The following is a 14,353-nucleotide window of genomic DNA, read 5'->3' on the forward strand; positions in this document are numbered from 1 at the left end:
TATCTGAACCGCTCAACATGCAGCGTTGTCAACGCTCGGGTTTGAGCTGGTGGTCTGGTGGAGATAGTCAAAGCTCATACCGTCATACGTAGTAACGAGGAAGGCCAGCAACTTCTTTTTTATTTATTTTGACAGCAGCAACTTGTTGATGGGTTTTAGTTTAGTCTGGGAGACTTGCAAGAGCGGGTCTCTCTTTGGTCTTATTTCTCTCCATAATATAACGGGGTTTGTAGTGGAGGATTAATCGGTGTGCCAACCTAGCTGTGCACATCATTACGCATTTCCTGATGTTATTGTTAAAACTTAAAAGTGAGTTAACAAAAAGTGTGTTGCTGTCAGGATCACTGATACACCTGACGAAGTGTTCACCGAATTCAGTCTTCAGTTAACTGTTTACCTCATCTTTGCTATTGCTGGTTTGGACTTTGACCCTTGATCGTCTATCCAACAGCCCTCCCTCCAACTAACCGCTTCGCGCCAGGATTCATCCCTGTGAGGCGTCGATCTTGGGTCGGACGGCTGCGCTTGGCCTGCCAGTGGATGTTCAAACTGACAACACTACTTTAGGTTCAGTTTACTTTTTCCCTCTCAACAACTCACTTGTTTGTCGCCATTAGCTGGCTCAGATCCGAGCTTTTTAATGGCATCCCTAGCTGCAGCCCTAATACACCGTCCTGCAACAGCGTCAGACAAGCGCAATTGGGGGTGCCCGCGCATGTTGCCGTGTATGGGGGGGCGTCTCTCCCTAGCGGCGCCCTCATACGGTCGTCCCAATAGAATTTTGTCCCATTTTTCTTGCAATTTAAAGATTATGAAAATTAGAAAACTCATAGTCTCGGCCATAAATTCATAGTTCGGGCACACATATTATAAACGCCGCGTGCATAGCATGAAAATCAAATGGAAGATGGCTCCTCCGCATTGCCACTGGATCTTCCATCGTTTCCCTCCTTTGTTGAAAGATGGCGACCCAATCCATCATATGCCATTCCGTCACCTCCAGATCCATGCTATCCTTCAAGATCGTGAGGTCGTATTTACTTTTTTTCCCAATGCAAATCTTGCCTTCTCGACATCGATCTTCATGTCTTGCTTTTCCATCAAGACCACCCACCTTGCATCATTATCTTGCCGCCTCAAGATCAACTTTGATGAGACATCCCCCGAGGCACCTGTCAATTGACGCTTGCACCCTCTCCGATGATGCCTCCACATCAACAGCCGCCTTTGCCTTCTTGATCCTAGTGGGTTGTCTCGCCGATGCCGCCTTGGAGGGCCCATCCACATTATGATGCTCCCATTTCCGCCCTTGTAGAGTTTCTTCTGGACGATCTTCCATTTCTTGCAAGTTTGGAGTCTGTTGAAGCAATGCATCAAGTTCAACTCCTTGTCCTTGTTCTCTCAAAACATATATATCGCCCCCATCAACTAAGAAAATACACACATCAATACATAGCCAAAGAGTAGTATGCCAAATTGAACAAGTTAAGCACTAACTTGATCCTCCATAGACTTGCCACTCTCGGGTCTATCGCGAATATTCTCATAAATCCATGGAAATTGTTGACCATTGCTTGTATAATACTTCACCTATGCTACTGTTATCACCAGATTTTGGCCAAATCAGGAGATGGGTCGTAATTGAGATGAGCTTGAAGGATATACACGTGGAGCGTCTCTGAAGCGGCCTTGCCAGAAGAGTTTGGGCTAGATGCTCGTGTATCTGTATTTTATAGTAGATTGCATCTTAGTTTAGAATTAAAAGATAGAGTTTAACCCGTGCACGGTTAGGTGCACGTCCGAATTAGAAAGTCCCCTGAACTATAAATATGTACCTAAGGTTATTGAGAAAGGAGGACAATCACGTTCACAACAACACAAACCAGGCGCATCGCCACCCCTTGTTTCGAGGGTTTCTTCCGGGTAAGCATCATGCTGCCTAGATCGCATCTTGCGATCTAGGCAGTATACGTTTATTCGTTATCATTGTGTTACTCGTGTTGAAGCGTTGTTGATGGCGAGTAACACTACTTATCATAGATGTTTTGGGGCTTGCATTGATGCTTTTCTTATACATGTTTGCTTAGCTATGCCGTCCCTCGATATCTAGCTGCCCTTACATCTATCTAGCTGTAGGGGCAGCACCTTGCTTGTTCGGTGTTTAGTAGATCCAATCTGTTATAGTTGCTCCTTGTTTCTCAAGGATTAGTTTAATATCCGTATGGTTAGACCTTGCAAACGGGTTGAACGATCCGGTAGTGCGAGAGGTGCGGTTTGTTAGCCCTAAGAGGGATTGTTCCGGGAATTGACTTAATGTTGGTTTTTAGGCCTCTTTTAGGGTTAGTTTTCCATCATCTTCCGTATCTATTAGGCTCAACTACGTGTAGGATGTTCCGATCATACGGTGAGAACCCTAAACTGTCGTGGATTGGTTTAACTTTGTATTGATCAAACAGGATCCCCATGTCATCGTAAACTCGACGTGAATCATGGGGCAATCGGCTTCGAGCCGATCCACAGGGCAACCTGAGAGCCGATCGGGCTCGTATTTAATGTTTACGTGTCTACCATGCAGGAGACTAATTGAAGCAGTCCAACACCTTCCTGACCAGGTATAGGTCAGGTGGCACGCCCTTGCAACCGCCAGGACGTGTGCCGGAACATTGCGGGACGACGTCGAGGGACCAGGGCCCACCCAGCAGTCTTGGCAGCCTCCCGGCTCTTCGTGTTGCTTAACCACCTGCTCGCCGGTGGGTTTTGGCGAGCAACACATTTCGGCACGCCGGTGGGACATCTTCTACAAGCAACCACGTCAACACTCGCATCCGAGATGGCGGACGAACGGATCAAGTATGAAGATCTGCTGCCGCGAGCACAAGAAGAAATACGATGAGCTCAAGGCCATCTTCGAAGCCGATCTCATCGGCTCTTTCGAGAAGACCCGTTCGCACGGCATTAGGTTCAAAGGATACCAACCCGAAGGCGTGTTTGAGGGGATAGATCTGTCTCTCCCTTCGGAGGACCGTACCAGAGCCCTGCGCCAGGAAATTAACTATGTTGTGGCTCACTCTCTACATCGACATTCTGAGAGCCTGGTGAACACTCTTGAACATGTTGCGCTTCGTGTGGTTCAAGAGATCATGAAGCATCAGTATTCTCCGTCAGGACCTGCTCTAGGAACTCACCAGGGAGAAATACCGTTCTACACTAGGCCACCACTGCCATACACGTTGGCATCTCCGCAGCAACAAGGTTCACCGGCGTACGTCGTCTACAAGGTTGGAGGTGATCCTGGCGATTACCAATTCCTGTTTGAGCCGCCCAAAGAGATCCCACATGGATACGTGTGCACATACGTACCGGACTGCAACAACTGGATGCATACGAACCAGATCACAGCAGGAGGGATTGCTGGAGCCGGAGGGATTGCTGGAACAGGAGGGAGTTCTGGAGCAGATGCTGAGAAACAGGCGTGGCTAGCTAAGTATGCCACCGGAGCGAGTCATGAAAGCTCAACCTCTGCAACTCCTACGGTGGATCAGATCAGTGCAATCTTGAGAGACCAGTTCGGTATCCTGCCGAAGAATAGAACAATCGGCTATTCCAAGCCGTATCCCAACGAGTATGATCTGATCCCACTACCACCTAAGTATCGGCTCCCTGACTTCACAAAATTCAGTGGATCAGAAGGGTCCAGCTCAATTGAGCACGTGAGCCGATATTTGGCACAGTTGGGCATGGTCTCAGCATCAGATCAGCTACGTGTGAGGTTCTTTGCGCAATCTCTCACGGGTCTAGCTTTTGGGTGGTACACCTCGTTGCCACCAGATTCAGTTCGAACATGGAAGCAGCTGGAGGAGCAGTTTCACATACAATATCATTCAGAAGCTACTGAAGTCGGCATTGCCGATCTGACGCAGGTACGGCAGAGGCGAGGAGAGACAGTGTCTGAATACATTCAGCGTTTCAGGACTGTCAAGAACCGATGTTATTCGGTTCGTTTATCTGAGAAGGAAGCAGTCGATCTGACAATAGCAGGCCTCTCAGCGTCGCTCAAGGATCTGACGTTCCAAGCAGACTACAGTTCACTGGCGCACATGGTTCAGAAATTGACATCGTATGAACAGCGCCATCCGAACTGTACCGGGACAAGTTCAAGCGCCCGGTCGCCCGGTCGAGACAGAAGAAGATGAAGACGCCGCGGAAGATCGGGGAAGTCGCCGTGGCTGAATGGGCTCGGGGGCGTACTCCGTGTCCTGCAAATGGGTGAAACAACCAGGGCCTGCAAAAGGGTTTGACTTTGATTCAAGCAAAACGGAGCAGATTTTTGATTTGCTGCTGAAGGAAAAACAGCTGAAGTTACCCGAAGGCCACAAAATCCCTACGTTACAAGAGGTGAACGGGAGACCATACTGCAAATGGCATCACACGTTCACCCACGTCACCAACGACTGCAAAGTGTTGCGCGGACAGATTCAAACGGCGATAGAACAAGGCCGATTACTCTTCGGTCAGTTTGCCATGAAAGTTGACACACATCCGTTTCCTGGCGTCAACATGGTGGATCTCAGTCACTGCATAAGACGCGAGCCAGTTTTCTCTTTTGATATCAACATGGCAGGGTTTGTAGACCGCCATAGCAAGGATAAAGCGAGCGGTCACTCCCGGGCAAAGATAAAGCGGAGGCCGATCCACGCGACCGGCCCCGGCATGATGACGAGACGGTACTCGACCGAGGAAGAAGTGAGAAGCGTGCGGTATCAACGACCACTCTCCGCACATCTCCTTAACAAATATGAGCAGCAGTATGACCGACGTCGGCGCTACGACGTAGATGATGAAAGATATCGTCGGTCTGATGCAGATGACAGAAAGTATCGTCGATATGATAGAGACCACGAAGGGTATGAGCGTCACGCTAGAAGGAGGTCGAGAGAGCAAGAGGACATGGATAAGCATTGGAACTGTCCTTTCTTTAAACACTGTTGGGACTCAGGAATGAGCCGATTGCCTACAATCGAGAACTGCCCGGAATGTAAACAGCAGAGGAAGGGAACAAATGAAGTTTCAGTGTTCAGACGTCTAGGGCCTCTCCCACCTCAGAACGGACGAGCTGAGTCATCTCGAGATGAAGACTTCGAGGAGTCGGATGAAGAAGAAGATAGATATCACCGGCCAAGGTGGTGTCCTGATGGACTCAGCCACTCCCAGAAGCGTAGGGTGCAGCGGCTACGAAACCTAGAGGAAGCCGAGGCACAGTACCTGTACACGTTGAGGAAAGCACGGCCCGATCTGGCCGTGAAAATTCAGCAAACGTTGGAGACAGAGGCACGGCCACAGAAGAAAGTGTGGCGCCCCAAACAGACAAAAGCCGATGCAGAGGAATCGGCCGATACAAACATGGTGTTCATACTCCCGTCGGAATTTTGTGCTCCAAAAGACGAGGAAGTGTCAATGGCATAGTTTGATCGCGGTCCACGATCGATCATCTTTGAGAAGCCGCGAGACGAAGCTACGGGCATTTGAAAGCCCTATACCTGAGAGGTTACATCAATGGGCAGCCTATCGGCAAGATGTTGGTTGACACGGGAGCGGCAGTCAATATAATGTCGTATTCCATGCTACGACGTTTGGGACGTTCCAATGAAGATCTGATCAAGACCAACATCACATTAAGCGATTTCAACGGCCAAGCGTCAGAAGCAAAGGGTGTTCTGAACGTAGATCTAACCGTGGGCCGAAAGACCATCCCTACGTCATTCTTCATCGTCGACAGCAAAAGCACTTACGCTGTCCTGCTAGGGAGGGATTGGATCCACGCTAACTGCTGCATTCCATCCACAATGCATCAGTGCATCATACGGGATGGAGATGAAGTGGAGGTCGTTCATGCAGATGACTCGATTGAGATCTCGCTAGCTACCATGAATATTTGGGATGCAAACGACCAAGAGCCGCTCTCTGGAATCAGTTTGGACGGCTGTGAGCGCATCGAAACTTCAAAAAACGGGGTGAGGTTGGTCTTATCCACTGGCCTGGCAGAGTAGCAAGATCCAAGTCTATGGACGTACGTGGCAAGGCCGATCCCCGCGATCGGCCCCAAAAAATAAAAAGCAGAGATCTTACCTCCAGTATGTCACGTAGCCATAATGGAGAACCAATAAGTTGTAAACCCTCATTGAACATTGCAATACAAAAGGAGGCCGATTCTAGCAATCGGCCAAAATTATCCTCAACATGCCTTTTGCCTGTGTTCAGCATTGATCTAGCAAGCGATGGAAAGCTGGGGTATGGGTTCACATCAGCTGATGAGCTGGAAGAGATTGACATTGGTCCTGGGGATAAGCCACGACCAACATTTATCGACAAAAAGTTAGAGCCGCATCCGAGGGACCGGTTGATAGCCTTGTTGAAAGAGTACCCGGATTGTTTTGCATGGGATTATACGAGAGATGCCCAGGTTAGACAGAGCATCATTGAGCATCGGCTCCCTCGAAGAAAGGATTTCGGCCGTTCCAGCGAGCGAGCACGACGGATGAAGGCCGAAATCTTGGTGGAAGTCAAGAAGGAGATCCGAGAAGATGTTGGACGCCTGGGTTTATCGAGCCATGCGAGTACGCTGAATGGATTTCCAATGTCGTACTCGTGGAGAAAAAGGATGGCCGATGGCGCGTCGCCATAGATTTTCGGAATCTCAATAGTGCCACTCCAAAAGATGAATATCCGATGCCAGTAGCAGAGACGTTGATCAATGCAGCTGCTGTTCATAAAGTTTTAAGTTTCATGGATGGCAACGCCGGCTACAACCAAATCATTATGGCCCCAGAAGATATACACAAGACTGCATTCAGAGTTCCAGGCTCAGTGGGCTTGTATGAATTTGTAGTCATGACATTTGGACTGAAGAATGCCGGCGCAACATACCAAAGAGCCATGAATTACATCTTCCATGATTTAATCAGCAAATTGGTAGAGATTTACATCGATGACGTGGTGGTCAAGTCTGTTTCGGTGGACGGACACTTGGAAGATTTCCGACACGTCTTGGACCGAACTAGGAAGTTCGGACTAAGAATGAATCCAAAGAAGTGTGCCTTTGGTGTGACGGCCGGTCAGTTTCTGGGTTTCTTGGTTCATGAACGCGGAATTGAGATCGGCTCCGAAAAGTCAAGAGGCGAGTGCAAACGATGAAGCCACCCACCACGAAGAAGGAGCTCCAGTGTCTCATCGGCAAAATCAATTTCGTCAGAAGGTTTATCTCCAACCTGTCAGGACGAATCGAGCCGTTCATGGGATTGGTCAAAATCAAGTCTGATGAGGAGTTTTGCTGGGGGGCAGAGCAACAGCGAGCATTTGACGATATCAAGGAGTACTTAACGAAGCCACCTGTATTGGTTCCACCGCAGCAAGACAGGCCATTCTACATTTACTTGTCAGTAGCTGACGCCTCTATCGCGTCAGTGGTAGTGCAGGTTTATGATGGTCTGGAAAAAGTGGTTTTCTACCTCGAGCGAAGGATGTTGGATGCGAAACGAGGTACCTTGAGATCGAGAAGTTGTGCCTCTGTCTGTTCTTCACCTGCACCAAGATTCAGCACATCTTGCTGAAAGCAGAAATCATCGTCATATGCAAATCGGATGTCATCAAGCATATGCTGTCGGCTCCTGTGTTGAAAGGCCGACTCGGCAAATGGATGTTTGCTTTATCGGAATTTGATATCCGGTATCAGCCTACGAAAGCAGTCAAAGGACAAGCGTTGGCCGATCTTATTGCTGAACGAATCAACACGGACGTAGCAGCACTATCCGTGCGTGCATGGACCATGTTCTTCGATGGATCGGTCTTGTGAGGATGGTTGCGGCATCGGCGTGCTACTCGTGTCGCCTCGGGGGGCAACGTATTCCTTCTCCATCAGGCTATCTACCCCTTGCACCAACAACGTTGCCGAGTATGAGGCGATGTGCAAGGGAATGAAGTTGCTATTGGACGCTGGGGCAGAGGCAGTTGAGATCTTTGGGGATTCCAAATTGGTGATTTCTCAACTCACGGAGGAGTACAAGTGTGAGAGCGAGTTGCTCTTCCCATTCTGGATACAATGCCGTGAGCTGATGGCACAATTCAGGTATATAAACTTCAATTGGATCCCAAGATCGCAAAATACCGAGGCAAACGACCTCGCACGAACGGCGTCGAGGGTACAAGGACGTAGCGGATGGAGCCGATTTTCGAGTGCGAGTTCATGGAACCCGATGATCGGAGAGCCGATATCTTCCATTACTTGAAAGATCCGGCTCGGGGGCACCTAAACGGATAAGATACGGGGCCATGAAGTACGTCCCGATTGGCGATGACATGTTCTACAGGACTTTGGAAGGGTTACTTCTCAAATGTTTGGGACCAGCTCGAGTCCAATCGGCTCTTGCATGAGGTGCATGAGGGTGCCTCGTGGAACTCACCAATCGGCTCATAAGATGAAGTGGCTGATCAGACGATCGGGATTTTATTGGCCCACCATGCTTGAAGATTGTTTTAAGTACTATAAAGGGTGTCAAGCATGTCAGAAGTTTGGGAGCATTCAGATGGTACCTGCATCAGCGATGAATCCCATCATCAAGCCGTGGCCGTTCCGAGGATGGGGCATGGATATGATCGGCAAGATACATCCTCCTTCAACCAAAGGCCATGTGTGGGTTCTGGCCATTACAGATTATTTTACTAAATGGGTGGAGGCCGTCCCTATGAAGGCAGTGGCAGCATCAGATGTTGTCGATTTCGTGAGGGAGCATGTCATTCACAGATTCGGGATTCCCTAGACTATCACGACCGATGGAGGTTCGGTCTTCGTTTCTAAGGAGTTTAGAACATTCTGCGAGGATATGGGAATTAAGCTGATCCGATCGTCTCCATACTATGCTCAAGCAAATGGACAGGCTGAAGCATCCAACAAGAGCTTGATCAAGCTGATTAAGAGAAAGATCGACGAGCATCCTAGACGTTGGCACGAGGTATTGTCAGAAGCGTTGTGGGCTTATCGCATGTCGTGCCATGGAGCAATAAAAACCTCGCCATACCATCTGGTCTATGGGAAAGAAGCTGTGTTACCCTGGGAAATCAAGGCTGGGTCGAGACGGGTTACATTTCAGAATGATTTAACTATCGAAGAATATGCGGCCTCGATGAGTGACGAGCATTGAGGATGCAACGGAACTCGGACTTTGGTCGCTTGAGAAAATCAAGGAGAATAAAGCCAAGGTGGCTCGCGCATATAATAAGAAGGTAAAGCCAAAGGAGTTCCAGAGTTGGTGATCCGGTATGGGAAGTCAGTATTGCCGTTGGGGACTAAGGACAAAGTATATGGTAAATGGTCTCAAATTGGCATGGCCCGTACAAAGTCGACCAAGTTTTAAAAGGTAATGCATACATGCTCGAGCAGTTGGATGGTGTGAAATTCCCAGTGGCCGTCAATGGCCAGCATCTCAAGAAGTACTTCCCAAGCATGTGGGATGATGAGCAGTAAGATATGGAGGCCGATACACGAAATCGGCCAGTAAAATTTTTTTTGGGAAACAGCCGATGCACAGGCATCGACTTTGGAATAAAAATAGCCGATGCGCAGTCATCGACTTTAGAGGTACAAAGTATCATGGTCAGGTATCAAGTTACTGTCTGAATCTGAGAATTGTCTACTTGAACCTGTCTAGTTGGTTATCAGGTTGGCCTTATAAGCGATTGAAGGTAAAAAGCCGATACGATACTATCGGCTCTTGGGGCGTTGACCACCTTTGACAATCGGAAAATGAGCAGATGTGAAATCGGATGATTGGAAATTAAATTGGAAGAACATTTTCATTGATTCAAAGGGGGATTTTACAACGAAGAGCTAATTGCTCTCAAAAGGGATGATCTAGGGCCTAATGCGCTACTGCTAGCCCTATTCTAGCCCCTAATCTACGGGCCATCGCTGCCCTCATCGTCTCCGTCGTAGCTACCGTCGGCGCTGCTTCCGGCGAAGTCCTCATCGCTGCTGATGAAACCGCCGGCGGGAGCTTCATCCTCCTCGTCGTCGTCGTCGTCATCGTCATCTGACCCAGTGATACGTCTCCAACGTATCGATAATTTCTTATGTTCCATGCCACTTTATTGATGATACCTACATGTTTTATGCACATTATATGTCATATTTATGCATTTTCTGGAACTAACCTATTAACAAGATGCCGAAGAGCCGATTCTTGTTTTCTCGCTGTTTTTGGTTTCAGAAATCCTAGTAAGGAAATATTCTCGGAATTGGACGAAATCTTCGCCTGTGGTCCTATTTTTGCACGAAGCTTCCGGAAGACCGAAGAGGGAAGGAAGTGGGGCCACGAGGCGCCGACACCATAGGGCGGCGCGGCCCAGGCCCTGGCCGCGCCGACCTAGGGTGTGGGGCCCTCGTGTGGCCCCCCACGTTGCCCTTTCGCCTACTTAAAGCCCCCGTCGTGAAACCCCCAGTACCGAGAGCCACGATACGGAAAACCTTCCAGAGACGCCGCCGCCGCGAATCCCATCTCGGGGGATTCAGGAGATCGCCTCCGGCACCCTGCCGGAGAGGGGATTCATCTCCCGGAGGACTCTTCATCGCCATGATCGCCTCCGGAGTGATGAGTGAGTAGTTCACCCCTGGACCATGGGTCCATAGCAAGTAGCTAGATGGTCGTCTTCTCCTTGTTGTGCTTCATTGTTGGATCTTGTGAGCTTCCTAACATGATCAAGATCATCTATCCGTAATACTATATGTTGTGTTTGTCGGGATCCGATGGATAGAGAATACTATGTTATGGTGATTATCAATCTATTGTTTATGTGTTGTTTATGATCTTGCATGCTCTCCGTTATTAGTAGAGGCTCCGGCCAAGTTTTTGCTCTTAACTCCAAGAGGGGGTATTTATGCTCGATAGTGGGTTCATGCCTGCATTGACACCGGGACAGTGACAGAAAGTTCTAAGGTTGTGTTGTGCTGTTGCCACTAGGGATAAAACATTGATTCTATGTCTAAGGATGTAGTTGTCGATTACATTACGCACCATACTTAATGCAATTGTCCGTTGCTTAGCAACTTAATACCGAATGGGGTTCGGATGATAACCCGAAGGTGGACTTTTTAGGCATAGATGCAGTTGGATGGCGGTCTATGTACTTTGTCGTAATGCCCAATTAAATCTCACTATATTTATCATATCATGTATATGCATTGTTATGCCCTTCTCTATTTGTCAATTGCCCGACTGTAATTTGTTCACCCAACATGCTTTTATCTTATGGGAGAGACACCTCTAGTGAACTGTGGACCCCGGTCCTATTCTTTACATAGCATACAATCTACTGCAATTGTGTTTTACTGTTTTCTTTGCAAACAATCATCTTCCACTCGATACGCTTAATCCTTTGTTACAGCAAGCCGGTGAGATTGACAACCTCACTGTTTCGTTGGGGCAAAGTACTTTGGTTGTGTTGTGCAGGTTCCACGTTGGCGCCGGAATCCCTGGTGTTGCGCCGCATCACATTTCGCCGACCATCAACCTTCAACGTGCTTCTTGGCTCCTCCTGGTTCGATTAAACCTTGGTTTCATTCGAGGAAAACTTGCTTCTATGCGCATCATACCTTCCTCTTGGGGTTCCCAACGGACGTGTGCATCTACGCGCATCAAGCTACATTTCTGGCGCCGTTGCCGGGGAGATCAAGACACGCTGCAAGGGGAGTCTCCACTTCTCAATCTCTTTACTTTGTTTTTGTCTTGCTTTATTTTATTTACTACTTTGTTTGCTGCACCTAAACAAAACACAAAAAAATTAGTTGCTAGTTTTACTTTATTTATTGTCTTGCTCTCTATATCAAAAACACAAAAAAATTAGTTACTTGCATTTACTTTATCTAGTTTGTTTTATTTACCGTTGCTAAAATGAATACTCCTGAAAATACTAAGTTGTGTGACTTCACAAATGCAAATAATAATGATTTCCTATGCACACCTATTGCTCCACCTGCTACTACAGCGAGAATTCTTTGAAATTAAACCTGCTTTACTGAACTTGGTTATGAGAGATCAATTTTCTCGGTGTTAGTTCTGATGATGCTGCTGCCCATCTCAATAATTTTGTTGAACTTTGTGAAATGCAAAAGTATAAGGATGTAGATGGTGATATTATTAAATTGAAAGTGTTTCCTTTCTCATTAAGAGGAAGAGCTAAAGATTGGTTGCTATCTTTGCCTAAGAATAGTATTGATTCATGGACTAAATGCAAGGATGCTTTTATTGGTAGATATTATCCTCCCGCTAAAATTATATCTTTGAGAAGTAGCATAATGAATTTTAAGCAATTAGATACTGAACATGTTGCTCAAGCATGGGAGAGAATGAAAACTTTGGTAAAGAATTGCCCAACCCATGGACTCGACTACTTGGATGATCATCCAAACCTTCTATGCAGGACTAAATTTTTCTTCGCGGAATTTATTGGATTCAGCTGCTTGGAGGTACCTTTATGTCCATCACATTGGGGGCGGCTACAAAACTTCTTGATGATATGATGATAAATTACTCCGAATGGCACACGGAAAGAGCTCCACAAGGTAAGAAGGTAAATTCTGTTGAAGAAACCTCTTCCTTGAGTGATAAGATTGATGTGATTATGTCTATGCTTGTGAATGGTAGATCTAATGTTGATCCAAATAATGTTCCTTTAGCTTCATTGGTTGCTCAAGAAGAAAATGTTGATGTGAATTTCATTAAAAACAATAATTTCAACAACAATGCTTATAGGAACAACTACGGTAATAACTATAGGCCATATCCTTCGCTAATGGTAATGGTTATGGTAATTCTTATGGGAATTCTTACAACAATAATAGGAGTGTACCCTCTGGTCTTGAAGCCATGCTTAAAGAATTTATTAGTACACAAACCGCTTTTAACAAATCTGTTGAGGAAAAGCTTGATAAAATTGATACTATTGCTTCTAGAGTTGATAGACTTGCCTCCGATGTTAATCTTTTAAAATTGAAAGTTATGCCTAATAATGATATTGATAATAAGATTACTACTACAGCAAATGCCATCCAAGTTAGAATTAATGAGAATATAAGATTAATGGCTGAATTGCGTGCTAGGTGGGATAGAGAAGAAAATGAAAAACTAGCTAAAGAGAATAATGTAGCTAAAGTTTGGACTATTACCACCACTAGTAATGCTAATTCTTCACATGTTGCTGCACCTCCTACTATCAATGGTAAAATAATTGGTGTTGGCAATGTTTCTACTCCTAGTGCAAAGCGTACAAAACTGCCTGAAATTGCTAAAACTCGTCGAAACTGCTTGTGATAAAGCTGCTGAAATTTTTTCCAACCTTGGGAACAATGATCCCATTGCTGTAGCTCATAATGATTTAGATTTTGATGATTGCCACATCTCTGAAGTTATAAAGTTCTTACAAAAACTTGCTAAAAGTCCTAATGCTAGTGCTATAAATTTAGCCTTTACAAAACATATTACAAATGCTCTCATAAAAGCTAGAGAAGAGAAACTAAAACTTGAAACTTCTATTCCTAGAAAGTTAGAAGATGGTTGGGAGCCCATCATTAAAATGAAATTCAATGACTTTGAATGTAATGCTTTATGTGATCTTGGTGCAAGTATTTCCGTTATGCCTAAAAAGATTTATGATATGCTTGACTTGCCACCATTGAAGAATTGTTATTTGGATGTTAATCTTGCCGATAATGTTAAAAAGAAACCTTTGGGGAGGATTGATAATGTGCGCATTACGGTTAACAATAACCTTGTCCCCGTTGATTTTGTTGTCTTGGATATCGAATGCAATGCATCTTGTCCTATTGTGTTGGGAAGACCTTTTCTTCGAACCGTTGGTGCTTGTTATTGATATGAGGGAAGGTAATATTAAATATCAATTTCCTCTCAAGAAAGGTATGGAACACTTCCCTAGAAAGAGAATGAAGTTGCCTTTTGATTCTATTATTAGAACAAGTTATGATGTTGATGCTTCTACTCTTGATGTTACTTGATTTGCACTTTCGCGCCTAGCTGAAAGGCGTTAAAGAAAAGCGCTTATGGGAGACAACCCATGTTTTTACTACAGCAATTTTTTGTTTTGTTGAGTCTTGGAAGTTGTTTACTACTGTAGCAACCTCTCCTTATCATGTTTTTGTGCCAAGTAAAGTTTCTATGTTATAGTTGATGTTATATTTGGGATCGCTGCGCAGAAACAGCATTGCTGTCTGTCACGAATCTGGGCACAGGCCTCTGTAGAAAATTCGAAAAAATCTGCCAATTTACGAGCGTGATCCTCAGATATGTAC

General features: G+C 46.1%; 1 protein-coding gene across 1 annotated transcript in view; it reads right to left on the bottom strand.

Moving 5' to 3' along the window:
* The window catches only part of LOC124646683 (cysteine-rich receptor-like protein kinase 44), a 35,288-nt gene that overhangs the window by 16,249 nt on the left and 4,686 nt on the right, over positions 1 to 14,353 (bottom strand). Inside the window, exon 2 of the mRNA XM_047186766.1 lies at positions 1,173 to 1,357. Within this exon, the coding sequence (XP_047042722.1) occupies positions 1,173 to 1,357 (185 nt within the window). The remainder of the gene's footprint in view (positions 1 to 1,172; positions 1,358 to 14,353) is intronic.

The sequence above is a fragment of the Lolium rigidum genome, chromosome 4, assembly GCF_022539505.1.
Source record: "Lolium rigidum isolate FL_2022 chromosome 4, APGP_CSIRO_Lrig_0.1, whole genome shotgun sequence".
In the NCBI taxonomy this organism is placed as follows: Eukaryota; Viridiplantae; Streptophyta; class Magnoliopsida; order Poales; family Poaceae; genus Lolium; species Lolium rigidum.